Below are 26224 nucleotides of genomic sequence, written 5' to 3'. Positions count from 1 at the left end.
TGTCTAAAGAGTGATACAGAGAAAGTTGAGATGGAGAGTAAGCCTTATTCTAAGCTTGTTGGTAGTCTCATGTATGCTCAAGTTTGCACTAGACCAGATTTATCGTTTGCAATTGGCATTTTATCTAGATATCAATCTAATCCATGCCATGAACACTGGGTAGCTGGCAAGAAAGTGCTTAGATATTTGTAGAGAACTAAAGGCCACATGTTAGTATATAAACAAACCAAGGAATTGAAGCTGGTTAGATACACTGATTCAGATTTTGCAAGAAACTATCCAAGTTCTAAGAAATCAACTTGTGGATACGTTTTCATGCTTGCAGGTGGTGCAGTTGCTTGGAAAGCCATGAAGCAAGGCCTGATAACTATGTCTACAATGCAAGCTGAATTCATAGCAGTTTATGAAGGAATGTGTGAGGCCTTATGGATTAGAAATTTCTTGATGCAAACTGATATCTTGAGTTATATAGTTTCAAATGCACTTGAAATTTTGTGTGATAATGAAGCAACTATGTTCTTTAACAAGAACAGTAAGAGATCAAATAATTCATAACATATTGATCTTAAGTACTACATTGTGAGACAAAGGGTGAAACATGGAGAAGTTAAAGTTTTAGGCATCAACACATAATTGCAGCTTGTAGACCCTTTTACCAAGGCATTAGCAGTAGCATTTTAAGCAGCATGTCGAGAACATGGGAATTTGGTCAAGATTGAATGCTTAAGTTCAGTGGGAGCCTATTTAGTTAAAGAGCAAAATAAAATTCTAAGTCTGTGTTTTTCTGAATTCTTATGTTTCAGTTCTTTAAACCTTTGTTTTTTTTATTGAACTATAATTATTAATAAATTATGAGATAATTCATTGAGATTATTTCTGTTACTATATCTTGTATTTTGTTTTATCTTGAAATCAAATGATCTTGTGGAATTACAGTTCAACATGTTATTCCAGTTCAAGCATTAAGGATCATCAGTGTTTTTAGTTATGCTTGAGTTTCATTAGAAACATTTAGTTGGACTAGTTGGTATATGATTTTCTTGTAATACACATTGTTCATATATTGCATTATTTTATTAAAATAGCATATGCAGAGTGCATGGGCTTATGTTGTGGTATAGAAGTACTACATTTTTTGATAAGTGTATGTTTTTCTTGCTCTGCATAAGTTACTGTATTTTGATCATGGTGAATGGATTTAAGAAGTTTTTCTTTTCTGGTACACACTTCAGTCGGTTGTAAATTGTTTAGACATTATTCAATGATGATTTTCCTTGATAACAAGTGATAGTCCAAGTGGGAGATTGTAATACTAAAACTGGACAATCACATAGTTATCCTAGAGTAACTAGGAATCATCCAATGCCGAACCAAATATAACGTGGATCAGAAACACTATCTTCCTAGATGTTCAATACAAAAGTGTATTTACTACTGAATTAGGAATCCATTGTTAGGACAACAAGAATGTCCAAATATGTAATGTATTAGGAATATCTATTACAGTCAGTTCTAATTCTATGAGGAATACTTTTTATAGGAGGCATCCTTATAACTAGAACTAGTATAAATAGAGGCTTGGGGTCCCTACTATCACCACGATTTTACAAGAAATTGTTATGCCCATTCATAAGCTTAAGTTTGGTGATTAACATAAGACAACAACCTCGATTCATTCTCAACTACTGGCAGGAGCAATGACAACTTCAATGGATGTTAATGGTATGTTTCTGCATTCAGATAATCTATAGAAAGAGCATGACAAATGTATTTTTAGTTTACATGTCATTTAACTTATTTGCTAAAACTGAAGAATTCAGTACTCAATGGGAGATTTTGTCAAAAAGGAAAATGTTATCTTGCTCAATTTTCTTTTTTGGAAGGCTATGGCTGGATTCTTGTTTGAATGTTGTTAAGAAGCCTCTTTTCCTCTTGGTTTCATTTTGCAGGAATGGAGTTATCTAAAAGGTGGTCTTACAGCTGTCGATCGTGACTATGGATTGATTAAAAACTTTTACCATGGTATTGGCACCCATGTAATCCAGCATCTCTTCCCTCAGAATACTTACTAGCATTTAGTTGAAGTAGTATGTTCTCCTTCATCTCAACTAAACTACTGACCTGTTCACAATTGACATGTGAAATGTATTAGAGTTTCAGTTTACTTGATAATTCTACAGGTGCAATTGGCATACTTGTATTGATGACCTGGTCAGCCAAACATGTTCTGGGGAAGTATTACCGGGAGCCAAGAAAATCCGGTATATTTCCATTACTTGATCAAGAATCTTGTGGCAAGCATTTGCAATGACCACTATGTCAGTGACACTGGAGACATAGTATACTACCAAAATAAACACTGTTTTGGGGGACTTGTTCGGCTTCTTTTTCGTTAATTTAGAAAGGTAGTTATATTTTTCATGCGTCATCTCTATTCATATCAAATTTCATACTTGGATTAAACTTCATAACTAGACTAAGGAAATTGAAGGCGAGTAGTTGAAGAGTTTGAGTTGCATTAACATGAAGCTTTGTAGGTTCAAATTATGTTGGCATAGCTCCTTGATGACAAAACAACAACATTTGGGCCAAGTATGTATGTTTGAATTGGTTGAAGTTGTTTGGGCCAAGTATGTCTGAAGACCCAACATGATCTCATGGGCAAATTTGTAATCACGCATATGCATTTCATTCAGGATAGAAGACTCTACTTTTATCCTTGACAAATTCTAGTTTTTGTTTAGTTTCGTTTGGGGACTTTAGAACCAACTAGATGTATTTTTAATTTGCTCCATTACTATTGTGCCTCAATAAGAGAATCTGAGTTCCCTGTCGGACTCAGTCGTTTCTTCTTTTTTTCTTTTCCCCTCAAATCTGGCTTGGTAATGACTATGCATATTTTTTAGGATTTTTGTTATTTATTTGTCCATTGAGTCTATCTATTACACCGTGTGCAATGTATGTTGCTGGTCATTTTGACTTTCTCTAAGTCCCTGAATTTATTGCTTCTCATAATTGTGTTTTGTTTCATTCTAAGTATATTTGATTTTCAACCATGTACTTAGCTTGGCTCTCTCTTGTTGGCTTCTCTAATTTAGTTTTTCTAAGTTGGTTAGGTTGAGTTGATTTGATCAGCTGCTTGTGTAGACTCCCGAAGAGCCTCACCTTTTGCTAATAAATTGAGAGCCTTTCTCTCTCCAACTTAGTGGTCTAGATTGGGAAAATTGCCATAGCATATCTCTCCAGGGTTTTAGTCCTACTTCATATGTCCCATATTTGTCTTCTGCGTTTTGAGTCTTTATGCTAGTCATAAGTTACTCAAGTATAGAGCAAGAACTCCCATAGTTCATTCATACATACACTTGCATGCCATGAGATCGTGATTGGTGGTGCAATAACTTGAGAGAAGTCTCACATTAGATACCTGATATGGGTTGCTGTAATCTAGGTTTTTGAACTTATCTGTAATCTTCATGTGTAAGCATCTTGAGAGTCAAGTGAGGCAGATCAGTTGAGAGAATAGTTCAGTCTGAAACATGATAGAAACATAGTTTGCTATCCACATGTTACTATAAACTTGTACTAGGAGGTGTGTTGCATAGTAGAAAGGTTTTCCCTTCAAGAGTTAAGGACACGTAGTTTTTCTACCTCTATTCATGATTTCTGCGAGTAAAAAATAGCTTGGTGTTACATCTCTTTATTGCTTATGTTATTTTTACATACATATCCAATCGTCTATGGTGTACATTAGGATATGACACATCATTGCCATCCTTGTGTCACTGCTTCGAAAAAGTTATCACAGGCCTTTTCACCCCTTCTAGGGCCTACAAGTTTGTAGATTACAATTGAAATTTAAGACGATATATGTTATAGTTCAGTTGCTTCGTTAAACCAAACAAGGCCAGAACATACATACAAGTCGGTGGTGCTTATGGTAGTTGAGGTGGCTCCTGGTCTCTCCGGGACTCCGGGTTGTAGCTCCTGGTTGAGCCAAATGGGCACCAGTCTTTTTCCCGGCCTCACCTTTGGTTACTGCTTGAGTGCTTGGATTTTACTCAAAGGCTGTTCTGTTTTCTGATTAATTTTTTTTTAACTCAGTGGTACCTCGTAGTTAGAACTTAGAACTAGAAGTTGCAAAGTTGAATTCAATTGATTGCACACAGAAGTTCTTAATCACTGTTCGAATTCAATGTCGTTGTTCGATTACAGAGGCTAATCTATCTGGTTCTAAATATATTATCCAGTATAAAACCTATGTATAATTCACGTACGTTTGATCATGGGGGAATCATGGCTTGGACCTTGGAGCGCTAGGACAAGTCAAGTAGGTTATTTACGATTTTAAGTAAAAACTCAGAAATTCCTTTCTTACTTCTTGTGTAAATATATTCAACCCAATGTGGAGTAGGAAACCAATGTATATTGAACAACAAAACAACTCATTCCAGAATATTCTAAACCATGTAAGTTTTGAACCTCGTTACTTTTCCTACTAGGTTTATGAATCCTTTTTAAGCTGGTAATCATGCTTGCATCCATGTCGATCTATAAATAGTTAAATACCAACCTCAAATCATAAAGCGCACGTTTACAATTGAAACATAAGATATTGTTCTGTGTATGGGTCAAGCTCAGAGTGGGGATCAACAGGGTGACCAAAACCCTAATGGTGATAAGAAGGAGCCGGCTGCTCCGCCAGCTCGAGTAGGTAAAAAACAGCGCAAGCAGAAAGGGCCTGAAGCTGCTAATCGGCTTCCATCGATTAGGCCACTGACCAAATGTAAGCTTCGGTTGTTGAAGCTTGAAAGAATTAAGGATTATCTTCTCATGGAGGAAGAGTTTGTATCCAACCAAGAGCAACTCAAACCAAAAGCGAACGAAGAAGAAAAAGACAGATCTAAAGCCGTTGAAGCTCTCCGTGGCTCCCCTATGGACGTTGGCACTCTCGAAGAGCTCATCGACGACAACCATGCAATTGTGTCGTCCTCATCGGGGAACCACTACGTCGGGATAATGTCGTTTGTTGACAAAGACCAGATAGAGCCTGGATGTGACGTTTTGCTCCACAACAAGCAACATTCCGTTGTAGGGCTTCTTCAAGATGAAGTTGATCCACTGGTGGCGGTGATGAAGGTTGAAAAGGCTCCGGTAGAGTCGTATGCCGACATTGGTGGGTTGGAGTCCCAAATACAAGAGATCAAAGAAGCGGTTGAGCTCCCGCTCACACATCCAGAGCTATATGAAGACATTGGAATCAAGCCTCCAAAGGGAGTCATATTATATGGTGAACCTGGAACAGGCAAGACATTGCTTGCGAAAGCAGTGGCGAATTCAACATCAGCGACTTTCTTGAGAGTTGTTGGGAGTGAGTTGATTCAGAAGTACTCTGGAGACGGACAGAGGCTAGTGAGGGAAATCTTTAGGGTTGCTGATGAGCAATCACCCTCAATTGTGTTCATTGATGAAATTGATGCAGTTGGAACGAAAAGGTACGATGCACGTTCTGGCGGGGAGCGTGAGATTCAGAGAACCATGCTGGAATTGCTGAATCAGTTAGATGGTTTTGATTCCAGAGGAGATGTGAAGGTGATTCTAGCAACTAATAAGATTGAGAATCTTGACCCGGCCTTGATTCGACCTGGGAGGATTGACAGGAAGATTCTGTTCCCACTTCCTGATATCCAAACTAGAAGAAGGATCTTTAACATTCACACGTCGAAGATGACTCTGGCTGACGATGTCAACTTGGAGGAGCTGGTGATGACCAAAGATGAGTACTCGGGGGCGGACATAAAGGCCATATGCTCTGAAGCTGGAATGCTTGCTTTGAGGGAGAGACGCATGAAGGTCACTCATGGGGATTTTAAGAAGGCAAAAGAAAAAGTCATGTACAAGAAGAAGGAAGGAATTCCTGAGGGCCTTTATTTGTGAGAAAACCTCACTAGTGAGTAGTGACATGCTACTTCGTTTTACTCATTCTACGTTTTAATTCATAAATAAAATTTCCACAGTTACTGCCATAAGGAACAAACGTTATTTCTCTTTTCGAATAATTATTCTATGTACCCGTCACACCACGTGTTATTATCATATATATTACGTTATGGTATAATTAACATACACGCGGTGAAAAATGACAAAAATTTATTTATATATACGAATCAATCAGAAACAATCACAGTAAAAAATAGACCAATAACATTAAAGGGGTACGCTACGTGAGATATGTAGTGGGTATATATAATAATTTCTCTTTTCATGAATTCATTTGGGGTGTTTTGTTCGTGAATGGGTGAAGTGGTGGAAAAGATGGGTGACTCCAAAGTCCAAACCAAATGAACAAAACTCAACTTTGCCCCTACTTGCTGTAATAACTATACTTATAATAAAAATAGCATGGATCCGCCATGGGCTGGATCCACCCCTGGTCCGACTCGGGATCGGTAACGGATTCACAGCCCTGCTTCGGGTTATAAAGGTAGATCCTGATTCAAGTTAAAAGTATGAGTGTCTAGACTGAGGCCTCAGCTACACTAGCCCAAATTAGTAGGAGAAATTTTGGAGAAATAGCCATATTTTAGACATTAAATTGATTAATAGCTTTTGTATTTACTTGTTGTCCATAACACCCTTCTTCTCTTTTTCTAATATTTTGTTCATCATTCCTACTTCTCATCATAAATTCCTCTCTTTTTGACTTGTGCTTTTACATGCTATTGACGAAAACCGAATTAATACTATCGTTCTGAAGGTATACACATCAATAATATTTTTGTATTCTAATATAAAGGAGAATCTGAATTGTTTAAAAAAGAATCTAGGGTTTTATTTAGTGTTCTTCGATCAAGAGTATTCAAATTGAGTACCTTAAATTATTCAGTATGCATCATCCTTAATTCACCATCGTCTTACGGATTCAGTGAAACCTTCAATTAGGGTGCAGACCAAGACGCAATTATATGGCTAGGGTTCTTGTTCTATATAATTTGCTGACCAAAACCTCTACCTAAAAACGTAGTCACAAGATTTAATAGACGCCTTAAACTTTGTTTCGAGGATGCAATCAAGAGAGATGCTAAAAGGGTTTTGCCTCTTTGTGCTTGTGTATAGGAGAAAAATAGTTGTCTCAAACTTCATAATTAATCAACATTGATCATGGTAAGAAAACCAGTCAAATAGTTTAAGAATTGAAGGAAACAGACGGTAGGCAAGAAGAAATAAATTGAAGTTCTTTTTCTAAAAATTCAAGGGTATTGTAGTCTCATTCACTCTTATTTTGGTCAGTTTTCAACAAGTAAATAAAAAAAAGCTAAAAATCAATTTAGTGTCTAAAATATGGCTATTTCTTAAAATTTCTCAATTAGTTGACATGTTTTCAGTAACCTCATTTCAGAAATTTAATCTAGAAGAAAAGATAGATTATAGGCCATATGCAACACCAGTGCACCACGTATGTTGTGTCAAACAAAGTACTGAGGTAAGATAAGTATAAGCACAAGAAGATGACATGCCAAACTGCTAAGAACAAGAGAACACGTTTCTTGAGAAGTGGAGCTTCAACTTAGTATGATGCAGAACACACGAAGCATACGTAGATGCAAAGGCCTTAAAGAAAGGAAAAACAATGAAAGAAAAGCTGAAGGTAGAAATCATCTCAAGAGATACCATTGATCAGAGATACCATTGATCGTTTCCAACTATTCATCAGAAAACTTTCAAGCTCTTTTGGCACAAAAAGTTCCTTCTGTTTTTGCCAATTTCATTTTCAACCAGAACAATGTTGATAGTTAACTTACACAAATGGTTTTGCAAATCTTATAGTTAATTTGTGTCCTTTCTGTGCAAGCCTCAAGATGACGTCAACATCACGTGTAACAATGAAGGAGTAGATTTTGTACCAGCAAACTTTGAACCGCCACATCTTATATTGCATCTCTCCGAACCTGGACCCAACTTGCTTCCACACTGCCTTCACATCAGTACTACTACTAGTGATGAAGCTACGGATGTTGTTCTCCGTCTTTAATTCAGGGTGTTTGACTGTAGAGGAATTATAATTGCGGTCTTTATAATCTGTAAAACAAGAATCTAAAAACAAATAAGAGTGCAAACACGTGTATAAATAAAAATATAATTTATTGATAATCAAGCGCGAGATTACAATTTTTGTGAACTCCTCTGATTCTATCTCCGTATGTAACTTGAGTCAACGGTGACATGCACTTGATCTTGAGAATTTGAGTTTGGATTTGGATTTGATAAAGAGCGAGCGATTTGGTAGCTTGATGATTCTTCGTGGGCTTGAGTTTGAATTTGGAATTGATGAAGAACGAGCGATTTGGTAGCTTGATGATTCTTCATGGACTTGAGTTTGAATTTGGATTTGATGAAGAACAAGCGATTTGGTAGCTTGATGATTCTACGTGGGTTTGAGTTTGGATTTAGATTTGATGAAGAACGAGCGATTTGGTAGCTTGATGATTCTTCGTGAACTTGAGTTTGGATTTGGATTTGATGAAGAACGAGCGATTTGGTAGCTTGACGACTCTTCGTGGACTTGAGTTTGGATTTGGATTTGATGAAAAACGAGCGATTTGGTAGCTTGACGATTCTTCGTGGACTCGGGAGACTTCGGGATTTCTCGAGAGTGATCTTGCTCAAGTGATTTTCTTTCTTCTTCTCAAGTCCCCTCTCTTCATGTTGGAAGGGGTATTTATAGTGTCAAAGTTTCTTTTTAATAGAATATTTTAATGACACTAAAACAATAAATTTCTTTAATTGTATAATTAAATCAATATGTATTTTTTGATTAATTTAAAATTAGTTATTCTCATAACTAAATTAAACAGATTCAAATAATTGATTTAATTATAACCGTTAAAGAATTTATTAATTTAATCAAATGTCCGATTACCATTTCGAATCGTCAATGACATTCAATTTCCGACTTAAGTCGGAATCACGTAGCTTCGATTACGATCATCCATTTATGTGCTGACACGAGTTTTATTCGGATATGCACTAACTTTGTTGACTTTTGGGTCACGTGTGTAATTTTGTCGGGTTCTTGGTCGATTTAATTATTTAATGAAGATGATTTACTTTATTAAATTTCATGTGTCTACAAGTGCCCCCACTTCAAGTCGTGTTGCAGACATATATTCGTCAGGTGCCGAAAGTGCAACTTGAAGTATGCATTTTGATCTGGAGAATTTGTGGAACTAGCTTCCGAGGCTCTGCAAATTTTGTAGTAATATTTCTATCATATATTTTAATCAGATGAATTTAATTTTGAAAATCTTTCCATCTACCACCGAAAGCATCAGACCATTTTTCTCATTTGATTTGTCCTTTTTTTTTAAATGTTTTTTTATCTCTTTTCCATCAATCAGACCATTTTTTCTCGTTAACCACCAAAAGGCCTACTGTCAATTTCTGAGAGACCCCACTCTCCTGTCAAAGGAAGTCACTTTCGCAGATGCACTTGCTGTCAACCGATGCTTTTCATCAAAGCTTTAGCCTTGTTTATGGAGGGTATTATTGTGCCAGCAGGATCTTGGCTTTACTTGCTGTTTCAGGCTGAAAAGGTCTTTTAGTCTTTCAAGAGCCTAACAGTCAGTTAATTGCAAAGTGCTCTTTTTCTAGGCTTGGTGGTTCTTCAGGTTAGGTAATGATAGAGCCATGTGTTCACTGTAGTAACAGTGTCATATAATATGTATGCCAATAAAATATTGAGCCGAGACTAGGGGTTTATAAGGATGCAGTAAGTTAAGATCAAAACCAAGAGTTGCAAGAACAATCCTCTCTTCTTCAAGCCATCTGTGATTGCATGCCTCTGCCTGGCAACACCAACTCCTCCAAGGTACTTAGCCTCACCGTCAGCTTTTGCCCTTTTGACCTGAAGCACCTTCTCGCCCTCCCCTTTGTACACATTAGCAAGCTGAAGCCTTTGAGCTGCATTGATTTCATTTATCGCCTTGCGTACAGAAGCATCTTTTCGATATCTCCACCACCTTCCCCAGCTTGCAGCTCGGGGCTAGACTTGGATTGCTTTTGAGTCATATCAAGCTTGCCCTTCTCAAGCGTCACGGCACCAAACGCACCGTACTGCCCCTTCATCACCGGACCGAACTCACTCCTCGATGGCGACAACGTCAGCGTGACGAAGCAGCACTCGAATAGAGTCGATTGTCCTCCCTCGACCGAGTCGGAAGTCGACGGCGAGGCACAACATCCTTTGATGGAAAAAACGCGGTGGAGCTTGAGCGAAGGCGGCGCAACCATCGTCATCGGGTGTAACGGCCGCCCCACCAGCTTGGGCTTCTTACTGCAATGCAGACCATGTAAGCTGGTGGGAGTTGACAGTACTTGCTTCTCATGTCCACCCTTAACTCCTCCACAGAAATCAAACCATCCTTATCCTTGTCAAACACATCAAAAGCCTCCTTCAGCTCCTCCTCTTGGTCCACATCACTAGCTTCACTTCCGGCTTCTCCTCCATTCATAATAGACTGACCCTGGCAGAGCAAGCAGAACTCGGAAAAGTCGATCAGCCCGTCTCTGTTTATGTCGACCTTCTTCACCATTTCTTCAACTTCCTCATCACTCATGAAGACCCTGATGTTCTTCAGCGACTCCTTCAGCCCCTGCTTTGTTATGAACCCATCATTGTTCTTGTCGAACGTAGCAAACACCCTCTTCAGCTCCGGATCCTTCTCCCTTGTCGTTGTCATCACTGACCTAACGTATTTCTTGACTTCATTATTAGTTGCAGTCGATTTAGAAGTCGTTTGGATTGGAACGAAAGAGGCTTTCGAAGGTCTAACTCCGGACGCGCCATGCGCTATGCGCCCATGGCGGGTGGTTTGGTCCTTGGTTCCAACTCGATTTCATGGTCGATCTCTCTCCTTGGGGGTAGTCTCTTGGGCAGCTTTGCGGGGGATACATCCTTAAACTCCTCAAGTACTGCAGCTACCTCCTTGGGCATGTCATCTTGTGGTCTTGGCTCCTCATCATCGAACTCACTAAAGATGGCCAAGTAGCTCTCATCTTCCCTCTTGATGCCTTTCTTGAATTGCAATGCGACAACACCTTGATGTCTTGCTTTGCTCCTCGAGTTGTTGGCACCATGCATGACTTCTCACCATCCATGATGCACAAACTGTTGGCTAATGGCACCGGGAATGCCTTGACTTGGTCATGAAATTCCAACCCCAAGACTACCTTGTAGTCATCCATCGGTACTATCGAGAAGTCTAGACTCCCACACAAAGCTCCCACGCTTGTCTTGACTCTCAAGCTACTCCTTGTATGGGGCGGACAGGTGAGTTAACCGCTTTAATGGAGCCCCCTCAATTACTCGCCTTTAGCCCTAGCATGCGTGCCTCCTCAATGGAAATGAAATTGTAGGTTGCTCTCGTGTCGTGCATGGCCGTTGTTGGCTTCCCACCTATGCTGATATCCGTGAAGAGCAAACCTTTGGCTTGAACCTTGGGTGTAGAGCGGATTTCATTGAGCACCTGCATAGACCCCAAGTGTGCACCTTCATCGCCACCCTCAGCTTCACTCCCGCCTTGATGACTTCCCAAGAGTGTGCTTAGAGCTCTCATTTATGGGAAATTCCTAGCCCAATGCGGATCATCACAAAGGAAGCACTTGTTGTCATTAGGCTTGTCTGAGCTCCGCGTGTCCCTATGCTTGCCTTTATCCTTGAACCTTGCCGAGTAGCTCTCACGATGGGGCTCCTCCTTGCGTTGGCTTTTATCTCCCCCACCTTTGGCATAGCTACTCTTCTCCTTTGGCTTGGTGGACTCCCTTGAACTTGAGAAATCAACTAAGCCATCGGCCACAGCTATGACAGTGGCAAAGTCTTGCATTCCTCATCGCCTTAGCTCCGTCTTAGGCCATGATTGGAGACCATCCATGAAGTTAAAGAGAGCATCCTTGTCGGACAAGTCGGAAATCTCAAGCACCAAGTTAGTGAAATATAATCACGAATAGGCCCCGTGTGCTTGAGCTTTCACAAGTGAGCTCTTGCCTCATCCTCGGCATTCTCGATATAAAATTGCCTCTTAAGCTCTTTAATAAAATCATCAAAGGTAGAGATGGTGCACGTACCTCTTTCGACATCTCCTCACCTTTTCCTCCACCATTGCATGACGGTGTCGGTGAGATATTAAGCCACTGTCTTTATCTTGGCATTCTCCTCTTGATGCCTACGGCCCCAAAGTATTGGTCTAGCCCCCATAAGAAATTGTCTACTTCTCGAGCGTTGCACATACCTCCGAAGCTCTTTGGCTTTGGCACCTCGATCCTCTTGGTCTCTACGGTGCTGCTGGTGCTAGCCCCCGTGGCTAGTGCACGCTTGCATAGGGCAAGGTCTGTCCGCACTTCTTCCATGCGTGCAAAATATGCCTGCATCTCCTCCATGCGTGCAATCATGTTGTTGTGCTCCCTTTCATGAACTTCACGCATCCGGTAAAGTTCTCCCATGAACTCCTCGCGAATCTTGTCCATCTCGCCCTGCAAGGACTCCTCTAGCTTGAGCATCATGTCCTTGATCGCAATGTGGATAGCAGCGTCCTCCGCCTCCAAGTCTTCCACCTGGGCCCCCATGCCACTCAAGTTCTCCTCCACTTTATTTAGTCGTTAGTCGATTGAAGCTAACACGTCCTTGAGCCGGTCCTTCTTTGGAACCGTCGGATTGACAAGTTCTTCGTGACATTTCTCTTGCGTGTTGTCAGAAATATTACCAGTAGGATTTTTGTTCTTTACCATTGTGTCGAGCTAGTCTTTTGATCGCAGTATGGATAGCGGCGTCCTCCGCCTTTAAGTCTTCCACTTAGGCCCCCATGCCACTCACGTTCTCCTCCACTTGAGTTAGTCGTGAGTCGATTGAAGCTAACATGTCCTTGAGCTGGTCCTTCTTTGGAACCATCAGATTGACAAGTTCTTCACAACCCCTCTCTTGCGTGTCATCAGAAACATTACTAGCAGGATTGTCGTTCTTTGCCATTGTGTCGAGCTAGCTTCTTGATCGAACTTCGGCTTTGATACCACCTGTCACGAGCTTACTTTTTTGCTATGCTACTCGTGCGGCCTTAACAACTCACTTATGCTAAGTCAGCCTTACTCTCGCAACACCTGGCTGGAACAAATGAAAGACAAAGAGAATATCTCTAAAAGAGAACTTGTATTAAACAAAAAAAGCTTACAAGAGTGTTTACAAGTATGCTTGAAGGCAACTTACTTGATGCCTCAAATGTGAGGGGTGTCTCCCTATTTATAGGTATCCTCTTCTTACATCAATAGTTCTAGAAAATTCTAGGACTATGTACAAGTGTATAGATTTCTAGATAACTCTATACATGTCTATACAAGTCTAAGAGCTACCTTGAATATTCTAGAGACTTCCGGAGTAGTCTTGGTCTCTTAGCCTCTCTATGGTTCTAGAGAAATTGGAGATGTTCCATGGCTTCCTCATTCTTCCAGAAACTTCCATAACCTTCCAAAGGGTTCTAAAAAGTTCTGCCATGTTCCGGATGCGCCTAGAATGCTCAAGTGTTCTTCGCAACATTCTTTGAGCCATGCTTGCTTTAAAAATGCTCGAAGTAAAAATGACTAAGTTTGGCGGGATGTGACATTAAGCCAACTATCACATTTGAGTGGCATTCTTGATACAAGAAACTTCAGAGGCCCCAACGTTATCATTTATCCCAAAAGACATTGAAATTTTCATCGGTGGGTGAAGAACCATCAGGTATCATAGTCGATGGCAAAAAGAGGAGAGTGGAACTCAACATTTGGGTTAATGGGGACATCAGAAAACCCGGCACTGCTGAACTCAGCTCCTATATATTCTCGAAGACATGAATGTGCGGGATTCGACGACGTTCTTGAATGGACAAAAAGGGTGTTCATAAGTGATATCCTTAAGCTTTGGAATACCATTGCTGCTGACTAGATATAAGTGAAGTGAACATTGGAAGCTGCTGCTGCTGCTGCTCTACTTATACAGTATAAAGAGTCGTGATTCAAGAGTAGGCAATCCCAAATGTGCAAATATGTGGAATAAGCCGAGTCATGTAGTTGTCAACAAGGTAGTAGATGTACCTTTGTCTGTAGTATTTATGCAGATTGGTGAGTGACAGAATACAAAATAGAAGTAATCTATAATATAATGTAATTTTCAGTCTCATACTACTATACCCTATTTTTCTTTTGGCAAATAAGATATTGTACCTCTATTTGGTCACCACAATGCCGTGCGGATCAGAATTGAAACAAACTTGGGAATTTATTTAAGGAATTTAGGGGAGCTTCTATTCATACTTCCAAAATCGGTATTTAGACCTCATTACTTAGTGGACTTTCATTTTGTTTTTATAGATACCTAAAATGCTATTTATACCTCCATATTGTTTCCTAAAATGCCTAATATCTAATTTGGTATATTAAATCAGACTACTATCGATTAATTCTTTTCTTATTCTATTTCAAATTCATTTATTATATACAACTCGGAAAATGTATAATAATCATACAAACTATATTCTCGAATTAATTCACTCTTCCACTCGTTTTCTAAATTCATGAAAAAAATTGGTAGACTAACTTTTTCATTCACTGATATATATATATATATATATATATATATATATATGCAACTTACCAAGAATTAACATCAACGTATATGAAATATTCTAACCTCTAATGAACAAATTTTGTTATTTGACTAAAATCAAAGTTTATGAAAAAAAGTTTAGATAGTCATATAATTTATACATTAAATCGTCTACATTCAATTTGATGTTAATCATCTACATTTTTTTTGACTTATGATGTTTACAAAAAAATAAGGTAATCAATTAAATTATTTTATATAATTTGATATCCCATTTTGAGATTTTTCTAGTAATAAATATAAAAGGATAATTATCTACATTGTAATTTAGAATAGATAAGTTAAGAATTATTTTTAGATAATTTCATACGAATTGACTAAGTCAAAAATATATAGAAAAAAAAATAGAGATCTAAGTACCATTTCGGGAGGTATGAATAGAAGCTCTTTTGGGCTTTTATAGTTATGGGCTTCTCCAAATCAAACTAAAGGCTCATTAGGATGTAGACTTAATTCCAATGTAGAAACGTATAAGTATTAATATAGTCAACTTTGTTACAAATAATCAGAGTGGCGCAGCGGAAGCGTGGTGGGCCCATAACCCACAGGTCCCAGGATCGAAACCTGGCTCTGATAGAGAGTGGCTTTTCTTCCCACTCAATTTTTTGAGCTATTTTTATCTCAATAAGGTGGAACTGCTACTTCTGCAAAGTTTATGAGGGAAGAGAATAAAGTGGGGATGCAGATCATGCATTGCAGTGCCAGCTTCTTCTTTTTTTCCGAGAACTATTTGCATTTTAGAATCTAATTTATTGTGCTTAATTATCATGATTAGTGATTTTGCTGAATATCAAATTATGGCCAGATTCTATGCTGAAACTGCAAATGCTCTCGCCAAGAATGAAGTCGATTTGCATGAAGTTTCCAAGGACCTATAAGATATGAGATTTGTTGTAAGGGTGAATTCAACAAATAATACCATAATTATTGACAATTCTAACTTTTAGTATCTCATATTTAAAAATTATCACATTGGTACCTCAAGTTTATATTTCAGTCTAATTTGAAAACTACCATATTGTTATAATAATATGCAAAAAAAAAACTCTATCATAGGCATTTAAATGTTTCAAAAGCAAAAGAAAATGTCTATATAACAATTGGTTTGAATGATAGAAAATACTGGCTATAAACTACTAAGTGAAATCAGTGAGAAATAAAATGACAAAAATGTCCTTAAAATTAGTGAGGAATAAAGCCACTAATAATGTTAATTGACGGAAAAAACTAAAATTAAACGGAAATATGGTTGTTGGTTTATGGACATATGCAATATGAAATATATGCTGATTTATTTTGTAATTGTGAATATTAGCTTGCTTGTAATTGTTGTGGTAAATGAATGATGCTTATTAATTTTATAATGAAATGATATGAATTAATCAATTTTTTTAAATAGAAATTGAAGGAAAATGAAAGATGAAATCAGAGGAAATGAAGTGACAAAAATGCCCCTAAAAATTAGTGGGAGATGAATGTACTAATGGTGTTATTGACTGAATGAACTAAAATTAGGTTGAAATAGAAACTTGAGGTATCAATGTGATAGTTTTCAAATGTGAGATACTAAAAAATTAAAAATACCAATAATTAGAGTATTGTTTGTTGAATTCTCCCTTTGTTATAATGACTAATAGTTCCGTGTGAGTGTATACTCAGCTTAAACACCAAACATGTGGGACTGGCTATCATTATTCGATCAAGAGTGCTCGGAGTACTATGATATGCAAACCTTGCAAGTCAATGCAACACTTTCCTCAACACCTTTACTCCTCGACTAGTTGTGGTTGGAGCAGGAGAGGCATCAAATGGGGCATATAGTTTTCCTTTTCCATAGTGGAAAGAATCAAAATCAAAGTAGCAGACATGTCAGTAGCGAGTGAGAGAGCAGTAAAGCCCACGCAGCTATCACGGAGATGGAGTGTATCCCAAGTAAACAGTCCCCCTTCAACAGGTAGCCTCTTACTTTCATATAGTCTGAATTAAATTAAGGCTGTGAATAAGTAGAGCAAAGTAAATAAGAGAGGAAGAATGAAGAAGAAGACGGGGGCGATCCAATAGGGTTGAGCTCACATGGTATAGCGTGCAGGTCCGAGATGAATACATCTGGGTTACTTTGGCTTGTTTAATAGTGTGAGATTTGTTGAGCAATCTATTCATTCGGTTTGGGTGAATGAGTTAGCACGTGCTTTTTGGATATAAAGCATTGCTGGCTGAGAAGAGAACGTGAAAGTACACCGGATTTGGTTGACGGTCAAGTTCTGAGATATGATTACAGTAGTGTTTAAATCTGTTATTTCCTTCACTTGATCGATCATTTCCATTAGTTGACCAACTCGATTTCCATGTTACAATCGAATAGCACAAATGAAGACGATCAATATCTTATTTTAGTAGCACATTCATGGAATTATCAACAATACAACAATCAATAGTTTTTCATGTAGGCTTAAGCGTACATGAACAATTGTCATCAATTAGCTTCGAGACTCAAATTTGGATTCACATATGTTTGTTATCCACATTGATCAATATTTGTAACTGACAATGTAGGTATTTGAGATCAATGTAATTCTCTACGCGCTAACATTCGTTAATTATGGACACACTTTTTCAGTAATTTATTCATTATATTGGATGATGTTTTTTAAATTTGGGAATTAAAAAGGATTATGTCTTTTCTCCGGTCATGAAACAAGAGAATATGCATAGGTATTGTATTGATAGCTTGGTACATATCCATGAATTAAGTAAAAAGTTTCCACATAATTCCAAAGTGGCATTCTAGTACAGTGAGGAAATGAATAATCACTATTGCACCAATTAAAGGTCACCCTTTGGGTGGGATACTAAAAACAATCATACAACTCCAGAGTCGGGACACTTAGAAAAAAGCAAGCTTTGGACATAAAAATTAGCTGAAATCAAAGCAATTAGGAAAGGTAATATTGGTTGATACTAATTTTAACATCACAAGTTGTGACTAACCGAAGGAACTTAGTAACATATATAACAAAGTTGTGATGACAAGAGAGCAGAATGTGTTCAGGCACCAACACCATGTGCCAATCTCAACAACATCACTCTTTATCACGTGGGACTACTTTGCCACCACATCTCAACCCACTCTTGTCTTCCCCTTTTTTCCGTCATCCTCCAATTGTTTTTTAGTATTCCCGTCCTACCCCCTCTATTTTGACAAATAACAACATCGCCCCAGTTCTCTGATCACTGCTTCTTATTCTGAATATGTTACGTCGCTTGAACAAATTTAGGGTTTGTTTAATGAATTATTGAGTTAAACTATTGGTGAGGGAATATGACAAAACTTTGTGGCCTTTTGGTCTACATTCTTGTCCACATATTATATAGTAAATCAAATTGTTTTATTATTTATGTAAAACACAAACACACACACGTATGTATACATATTTTCATAATGAAAGAGAGCGTACTATGAGTCTCTAAAGAAGAAGCATACTATAATAATTGATATTCCAATTCTTTCAAACTAAAACTTCGTTCCATTCAAAAAAAGCTAAAACTTCGAGAACGGGATGAATTATTGTACTTACTATGGGGAATAATGAATATTATAAAGAATAAGAAACACACTTGTCAATTTTTTGTTTTTGGAGTAAACGGAAATTATATTCCACTGCCTAACAATATACAACCAACTATATATTGCTAGTTTATTACATATGAGAGAATTCTGAGAGAAGTCCGAAAACAAGAAGTATTAACTACAACTAATTGAAGTAAACAATAAACAAAACTAGTTCAATAAGGCAAATAACACTACAAAGCAAATAACTTGGAAAAATTTCGACCAAAAAAATGTAAATAACTTACAAAACAGAAAAAAAAAATTAGAGACTCTTACTCCCTCATAAAGCCTAATAACCCAACAGGGTACATTTCTAGACGAGTAGAACGAAAATGCTCTCATAAGATAATATGTAGGGGTCTTGGTCCTTAGAAAGGACTGCAGATGCACCATCTTTTCCTTCACCATCCACCCCCGTCTTCATTCTTGAAGTATGACCTACCTGACAAACCCTGCGTCTCCACTGCTAACTATAGAGCCAGAGAACTCGATAAAAAAACCTTCACTTGCTTTTGGAACCCGATGTAGAGCCTAGAAATTTTGGCTTGTAATTCTTACTGTCGCGTAATCGACCCCTCTTCTTAGGGTGTTTATGCACAATCCCTAAAGCCCCATCATCGCCCACCATGAACCCTAACACAGCTTGAATGGCATCATATTCAGGAAGTACACTTGGCTATTTCCCGATTCTTCAACTTTCTTTTATGTACCTCGGCTAGCACTTGTGAACTTTGTTAAGGAGTAAAATTCATGGACTGCCCCCAAAAGGTGGCGCTAATCTTGTAGGAGCACCTGCCTGCGTAATATCTACGCTTTCTTCATCTTATTCACTAGGGCAAGGCAAGCTAGCAAATTTGATTCTCATACAAGTACAACACCGCCCTACCAACATCTCGTAATCAAGATTGATTTAAAATTCCTCTGGATTAAGATTAAACTTCATATTTCACCAAATCAATCATGTTCACACAGTCATTAGTTGATTATGGAACTCATATCTAATTACTCTTGGATATAAATTAAATGGTGAGGAGAATTTTTAAAAAATTGAGTTATTTTATTTTTAACCCTTATATGTAATTTAAAATAGTAATTGAGCATAAGTTTCATAATTAACTAATGATCGTATAAATGAAACTCTTCACCGAATAACTTATCAATCAAGTCACGACTAAGCTATGTGTGATGTCTCCATCAAGTTGGGAGCAACTATCTCATAGACCCATAATATTCACACTTTTCCAAAATTTAAACAATCAAATTCACATTTTTGTATTTTCTATTGTTTGCCAGCAAAAACCAACCCCAAACTTATGCACACCCGTGACAAAAATTATGAAATGGCCCATATTATCAAATTGATTCACTGGACCCCATATCAGGTCATTAACAACAAACTAAAAGAAACCCACTTACTTCCTTTCCTCATTAAACTCCCCCACATTAATTGAAAAATAGACACTTAAACAGGTTTGATAATAGCGGAGGGGGGGGGCATTTCCGTCATTAAAATCTCTAACCAGGGGCATTAATTTCAAAACGGGCATATCCGTTTAAAAAAAGATATTTGAAAAAACCGGATCAACGTCCGGCGAGACCCGCTTCTTAACGGTCGGAAATCACTATCTCCACTATCTGACGGCGTCAAATATCTCCCTTTACATTTTCAAACCGACCGTAACGTCTCTCTGGAATTGTTCCCAATATAGAAATTAAATAAATAATATTTGCGCTCTTAAATCCAAATCTAAACACCACCACCTCCACCTCCACCACGCTAGTCTTCCTTGTTTCTCACACCTCTCACTTTCTCACTGTAAAAACTCTCACACACAGCAAGTAGCTCATTCTCTCTCTCTCTCTCTCTCTCTCTCTCTCTCTCTGGTTTAAAATATAAAAAGCGAATTCATTCACACTCAGAACCACAGTCTCTCTTTCTCTCTCTAGAAATCGCCATCGCCGGCATTGCTTCCAGAGTCTCCAACACATCGCAATCGTGCTCGCCAGCCGGCCGGCACTCTGATTTGATCGCTGTAAGTTACTTTCTTTTTTTACTGCTTCTTCTTCGTTTTCGGCTCTTCGGTTTTCGATTCTGTACATTTCGGTCTCGATCGGCGGTCTCTTTCCGTTTTGGTGTTTACAGTGTGAATTGGTGGTCGCATTGCTCGAATTAGTTTTCGTGATTCGTTGTTTGGCTCTGTATTGAGATTTTGCGTTGACTGATTCAGCGTTTTTGCGGTAGTTTTGGTTGACTGAAGGCTAGGGATTCCGATAGGGAATGGATTCGGTACAGGCGCAGCAGAGAAGAGGAGGAGGAGGACTGGTGTCGCTGTCGCCGGCGCAGACGCCGCGGTCGAGCGACAAGACGGCGAGAGATCTGCGATCGGCGGATTCGAATTCGGCGAGCAGGAATGAGAAAGAGAAAGGCGTCAATGTGCAGGTTCTAGTGCGTTGCAGGTGAGTTTAGGTTGATTTGATTGAGTGGTTGTTTTTCGAGTCGTAAAGCTGATGAATTGATTGAGTGTTGTTTGTTTTTAGAGTTGTAAAGATCATGAATTGATTGAGTTATGAGCTGATGAGGTGAATTTACATTTGGTGTAGGCCTTTGAGTGAAGAAGAAATTAGAGTGCATACGCCAGTTGTGATTTCTTGCAATGAGGGGAGGAAGGAGGTGGCTGCAATTCAGAACATTGCTAACAAGCAGATTGATAGGACTTTCGCGTTCGACAAGGTTTGTGTGCTAGAAATTTATAATAGTGCAACTGCTAAGCTTCTTCTGAAATTAGTGTTGCTGTAAAAAGAATAATGATATGTAGTTCCTAAAGATACTAGATTCAAACAAAAGTAAGTTCCCGGCTAGATGCAAACTTTAGAGAAAAGGAAAATTTGAAATAGATTGACTGATAATGCTATGTTTTGTTTCTATTTTTGACATGAAAATTGGATAATGTTGGTTAGGTCTTTGGGCCAGCATCAGAACAGAAGGAATTGTATGATCAGGCTGTGTCACCTATTGTGAACGAAGTACTTGAGGGATACAACTGTACTATCTTTGCCTACGGTCAGACAGGGACGGGAAAGACTTACACAATGGAAGGAGGAGCAAGAAAGAAGGTTTGTGTTTTTCCGAGTTTACTAAGTTTCTACTCTGAATTCTTCTACATCATCTGCTGATCGAGTTTTGTGTATTCTTAGAATGGTGAGTTTCCAAGTGATGCTGGTGTTATCCCAAGAGCTGTGAAACAAATTTTTGACATATTAGAAGCTCAGGTTGCTGAGTATAGCATGAAAGTCACTTTTTTAGAGCTGTATAATGAGGAAATTACTGATCTGTTGGCACTAGAGGAGACCACAAAGTTTATAGATGATAAAACCAAGAAACCGATAGCTCTCATGGAAGATGGAAAAGGTGGTGTTTTCGTGAGGGGCTTGGAAGAAGAGATAGTGTGTACAGCAAACGAAATATATAAAATCTTGGAGAAAGGTTCTGCAAAAAGACGTACAGCTGAGACTCTTCTTAACAAGCAAAGTAGTCGTTCACATTCTATATTTTCAATCACAATTCACATTAAGGAATGCACTCCAGAGGGTGAAGAAATGATCAAGTGTGGGAAGCTGAATCTTGTCGACCTTGCTGGTTCAGAGAACATTTCTCGCTCTGGTGCAAGAGAGGTAAGGTTTAGAAACAGGGTATTATACGCAAAGCAACAACAGGAAGATGCAATGGTTATTTGCATTGCCAGATAGGGTAAGAAGTTTCATCTAATTGAAAATAAATTTCCACTGGCAGGGCAGAGCAAGGGAAGCTGGGGAGATAAATAAAAGCTTACTTACTCTTGGTCGTGTCATTAATGCCCTGGTTGAGCACTCTGGTCATATTCCTTATAGGTACTATTTATATATTATGTAACTCTTGCCTCAAGTATTGACTTTATTTGCAAGGTCGGAAAGTAAATTAATTACAATGACATTGTTGAATATCAGGGATAGTAAACTAACAAGACTACTGAGGGACTCCTTAGGAGGGAAAACAAAGACATGCATTATTGCTACCATAACACCCTCCATCCATTGTTTGGAAGAAACACTCAGCACCTTGGATTATGCACACCGTGCCAAAAATATAAAGAATAAACCAGAGGTCAGAAGGCACTCTCCTAGTTCTCACAAATTGTAGAGCTGGATGGTCTATCATTGTTGTCTTTCTAATTCTTTGTTGCTTATTGGTCCAGATTAATCAAAAGATGATGAAATCAGCTTTAATCAAAGATTTATATACTGAAATTGATCGACTCAAGCAAGGTACTTAATTCATTACAGCATCAAACTGTTCTCTCTCTGTGTCCAAGATTTTCTTAGTGGGTCTAACATGTTTCGCCTACTGTTTCAGAGGTATATGCTGCAAGAGAGAAGAATGGAATCTATATTCCACGGGATCGATATCTTCATGAAGAAGCTGAGAAAAAGGTCCGGTTCTTGCTGTATATATAACTGAATTTGTGAAATACTTCTTGTTCTCCCTGAACTTACTGTTTTTTTTCCTTTTCAACCCTAGGCAATGGCAGAAAAGATAGAGCGCATGGAACATGAATCTGAATCGAAAGACAAGGTATATTTCCATTTATAAGTTGCATTCCTTTGCTTAAACTTTTCTTTTCAAATAATGACTTGGGTACTAATACAATAAATATGGTGTGACCTAAGAGCAGGTATCAATGGAGCTTCAGGAACTTTACAATTCTCAGCTACTTTTGACTGCCGAATTGATGGATAAACTTGAGAAAACCGAGGTAAGATATCAACTTACAGAGTATCTACTCATTCTCTGTTTGACATCCTAGTAATAATTCAAACAATATAACCTTTTGCAGAAAAAACTTGAGGAAACTGAACATTCATTGGTAGATCTCGAGGAAAAACATCGGCAAGCAAATGCGACCATTAAAGAGAAGGAATATCTTATATCAAATCTTCTCAAATCTGGTAAGCACATTTATATAGCTTTAAATGTTGTAACATAAATACTTATCTGACTTGAGAAATGCAATGCATGAGAAGTTAAAAGGGTAAGAAAATCTGTGTTAGTTACTAAATCCTCGGTTACTAAACAAACAACCACTCGTTATCTTTCAGAGAAATCACTTGTTGAGCATGCATTTGAGCTTCGAGCAGAGCTAGAGAATGCTGCATCAGATGTTTCAAGTTTATTTTCCAAAATTGGTATGCATCATTACTTGTGAGATATATTTCTTAGGTCTTCTGGAAATTTCTGGTATTTATTACTGATCATCGCTTGTCTAGAGCGCAAGGATAAAATTGAAGATGGGAATCGGATACTGGTCCAAAAGTTTCAGTCACAGCTAACTCAACAGCTTGAAGTCTTGCATAAGATGGTTGCAGTTTCAGTGACACAACAGGAGCAGCAGTTGAAGGATATGGAAGATGATATGCAGTCATTTGTATCCACCAAGGCCGAGGTAAGATCTAGAATACAACTTACTTGTCTTTGCATGCATTCATAATATCTTATTGGGTCAGTCTACATATAACACAACATAATTTTCTGGTTATACCTTTTGAAGGCTACTGAAGAACTTCGAGAAAGACTAGGAAAGCTGAAAAAACTGCATGGTTCTGGTATCAAGACACTGGATGGTATAGCAGTGGAACTTGAAGGAAATTCCCAGTCAACTTTTTGTCATCTAAACTCCGAGGTTTCTAACCACTCTTCTGCAGTGGAGGATGTAAGTATTAAGTAACTTTGGTTTGGCATGTTCAGTGTTCTTCTTCCAATCTCTTTATTTGACTTTGTTAATATAATCAGCTCTTCAAAGGAATTGCTTCAGAAGCTGATGAATTACTTAATGATCTTCAAAGTAAACTTCACAAGCAAAAGGAGAAGCTAAGCTCACATGCCCAAGAACAGCGTGAGGTTCGTAGTGCATTGTTCCTTTCAGGGTTTAATTTTTATGCTTACCGAAAATTTAAATAAACTTTTTTTCTTTTTTGAAAGGTGTACTTGTAAATCAACTTTTTTTTTTGGAGTATAATTGTTCTAATTGACAACAGGCTCATGCCAGAGCAGTGGAAATGGCACGGTCAGTTTCTATAGTCACCGTGGACTTCTTCAAGACTTTGGACATGCATGCATCCAGTTTAACTCAAATTGTGGAAGAAGCACAAACTGTCAATGATAAGAAACTGTCTGAGCTTGAAGAGAAGTTTGAGGTGATTGGCTCCTGAGCAACTTAGCTAACTGATATTCTCATTATTAGTAACCTTAGTACTTTTGTCTAGTTTTTTTTTTTTTTTTTTTTTGCCTTTTGCCTTTTGCCTTCTAAACTTGTCCTTATATATGTAGGAGTGTGCTGCTAATGAAGAAAGACAGTTGCTAGAAAAAGTGGCAGAGCTGCTAGCAAGTTCAAATGCTAGGAAGAAAAGCCTGGTACGTCTTGATCTTAAGTTTGCGCTGATTAACTATGTCTTCGTTCCTGTGATTTACTCCAGTAAAACATTTTATTTAGCTTCTCACCAGTAACCTCGTGCATGTATATTTAGGTCCAAACAGCTGTTAATGACCTCCGGGAGAGTGCAACTAGCAGAACCAACAAGCTACAGCAAGAAATGTCAACCATGCAAGATTCTACTTCTTCTATCAAAGAAAAATGGACAATTCACATGGAAAAGATAGAATCACATTACCTTGAAGATACATCTGCCGTGGAATGCGGAAAGAAAGACATGGAGGAGGTTCTTCAGAATTGGTACATATAGGACTTTGGTCTTAGCATGTTGCTGGTAGTTTATTATTTCTAGTAGAATGACTTGTACCAATCCAAATTGCAGTTTGAAGAAGGCAAAAATGGGTGAACAACAATGGAAGAATGCTCAAGAGTCCCTGCTAAGTCTCGAAAAGAAAAATGTTGCTTCTGTGGACTCCATTGTTAGGTATGCCGTATGCCGTATGCTATGCAAATTTCTTATAATACTGCAGCTTTCAATTGCAAATTATTTATTATTTTGAACTTATATTACTAGGAGGGGAATGGACGCCAATCAAGTTCTACGGGAAAGGTTTTCGTCTGCTGTTTCAGCTGCGCTTGAAGATGTAGATGTTGCAGACAAGGATCTTCTCTCTTCTATTGATCGTCAGTACCAGTTTCACATAACAATTTGGCTTTTGTCTTTGTAGTTATATTGGGTTTCCACGTGAACTGATTGAACTAATTCTTGCATGCAGATTCATTACAACTTGACCATGATGCTTGTGGAAACTTAAACTCAACTATTGTTCCCTGTTGCGGTGATATGAGGGAACTTAAGGGAGGCCACTACCACAATATCGTTGAAATCACAGAGAATGCCGGAAAATTTCTTCTGGAAGAATATGTGGTAAGACTGTTTACAATGTTTATTTTTTGGACTCTCATCAACAATGTGCCCTTTATTAAGCATGTCTTGCAATTTGCTTATAAACAGGTGGATGAACCATCATGTTCCACGCCACGAAAGAGGTCATTCAATCTTCCCAGCATTGCATCCATCGAAGAACTTAGGACTCCTGCTTTTGAGGACTTGTTGAGATCATTATGGGATGGAAGATCCGCAAAGCAGGCAAATGGAGACGCGAAACACCTTGCAACAGCTTATGAGGGTGCGCAATCCTTAAAAGATTCCAGACTTCCTCTCACTGCTATTAACTGAAGAGTGAAAACAGTGTGTACATAATTTATCGATATTTGGTGTATATATGTGCTAGTCATTCGGCTACGTTACCTTATTCTTTGATTGTTTCTTGAAAGAAAAGAAGAATGACACTATGCGGTAGGTGTCTTGGGGAAACTTCAAAACATCAGTTCATTGAATTCTCCCGCTTTGTAACATATACTGAGCAATTGGGTTTTATTGATAAGAGTTTTTTGAGTGTT

General features: G+C 38.2%; 3 protein-coding genes and 1 non-coding gene across 6 annotated transcripts; 3 read left to right on the top strand and 1 right to left on the bottom strand.

Moving 5' to 3' along the window:
- The first annotated feature begins 4623 nt into the window (after positions 1–4623).
- Positions 4624–5934, top strand: LOC126789283 (26S proteasome regulatory subunit 4 homolog B-like). The gene has a single exon (XM_050515410.1). The coding sequence runs from the start codon at positions 4624–4626 to the stop codon at positions 5932–5934; it is 1311 nt and encodes a 436-aa protein (XP_050371367.1).
- Positions 5935–10289: 4355 nt separating this feature from the next.
- Positions 10290–11137, bottom strand: LOC126787379 (probable calcium-binding protein CML11). Its single transcript, XM_050513275.1, has 2 exons — positions 10949–11137; positions 10290–10874 (listed from the first exon to the last, which is right to left on the bottom strand). Exons 1-2 carry the CDS (start codon positions 11135–11137, stop codon positions 10290–10292), a joined length of 774 nt encoding a protein of 257 aa, XP_050369232.1.
- A 4053-nt stretch (positions 11138–15190) lies between these two features.
- On the top strand, positions 15191–15262 carry TRNAM-CAU (transfer RNA methionine (anticodon CAU)). Its single transcript has one exon. It is a non-coding gene; the product is annotated as a tRNA-Met (tRNA).
- A 4903-nt stretch (positions 15263–20165) lies between these two features.
- On the top strand, positions 20166–26224 carry LOC126789270 (kinesin-like protein KIN-5D). Of its 3 annotated transcripts, XM_050515396.1 has the most exons (23): positions 20166–20329; positions 20539–20753; positions 20898–21027; positions 21255–21410; positions 21492–21968; positions 22087–22184; positions 22281–22437; positions 22529–22598; positions 22687–22763; positions 22852–22905; positions 23006–23086; positions 23168–23279; positions 23430–23516; positions 23598–23773; positions 23879–24040; positions 24121–24228; positions 24366–24524; positions 24658–24741; positions 24855–25060; positions 25143–25244; positions 25335–25444; positions 25537–25688; positions 25776–26224. In XM_050515396.1, exons 2-23 carry the CDS (start codon positions 20575–20577, stop codon positions 25998–26000), a joined length of 3162 nt encoding a protein of 1053 aa, XP_050371353.1. In that variant the 5' UTR covers positions 20166–20329; positions 20539–20574; the 3' UTR covers positions 26001–26224. The 3 variants fall into 3 exon arrangements, with proteins under 3 accessions (XP_050371353.1, XP_050371351.1, XP_050371352.1); XM_050515394.1 differs by having other exon boundaries at positions 25537–26224; XM_050515395.1 differs by having other exon boundaries at positions 20172–20329; positions 20525–20753; positions 25537–26224.

This window comes from Argentina anserina, chromosome 3 (genome assembly GCF_933775445.1).
Source record: "Argentina anserina chromosome 3, drPotAnse1.1, whole genome shotgun sequence".
Taxonomy (NCBI): Eukaryota; Viridiplantae; Streptophyta; class Magnoliopsida; order Rosales; family Rosaceae; genus Argentina; species Argentina anserina.
The sequence above is the reverse complement of the archived record's forward strand: the minus strand, read 5'-3'. Positions and strand labels throughout refer to the sequence as shown.

Excerpts from the sequence above, each read along its gene's own strand:
- LOC126789283 (XM_050515410.1), top strand. The coding sequence starts at position 4,624 with ATGGGTCAAGCTCAGAGTGGGGATCAACAGGGTGACCAAAACCCTAAT.
- LOC126787379 (XM_050513275.1), bottom strand. The coding sequence starts at position 11,137 with ATGCATGGTGCCAACAACTCGAGGAGCAAAGCAAGACATCAAGGTGTT. Across the intron at positions 10,875-10,948 it reads TACTTGAGGAGTTTAAGGAT|GACCAAACCACCCGCCATGG; the intron begins GTATCCCCCGCA and ends GTTGGAACCAAG.
- LOC126789270 (XM_050515394.1), top strand. The coding sequence starts at position 20,575 with ATGGATTCGGTACAGGCGCAGCAGAGAAGAGGAGGAGGAGGACTGGTG. Across the intron at positions 23,774-23,878 it reads TTGTATCCACCAAGGCCGAG|GCTACTGAAGAACTTCGAGA; the intron begins GTAAGATCTAGA and ends TACCTTTTGAAG. Across the intron at positions 25,245-25,334 it reads TCTGTGGACTCCATTGTTAG|GAGGGGAATGGACGCCAATC; the intron begins GTATGCCGTATG and ends TTATATTACTAG.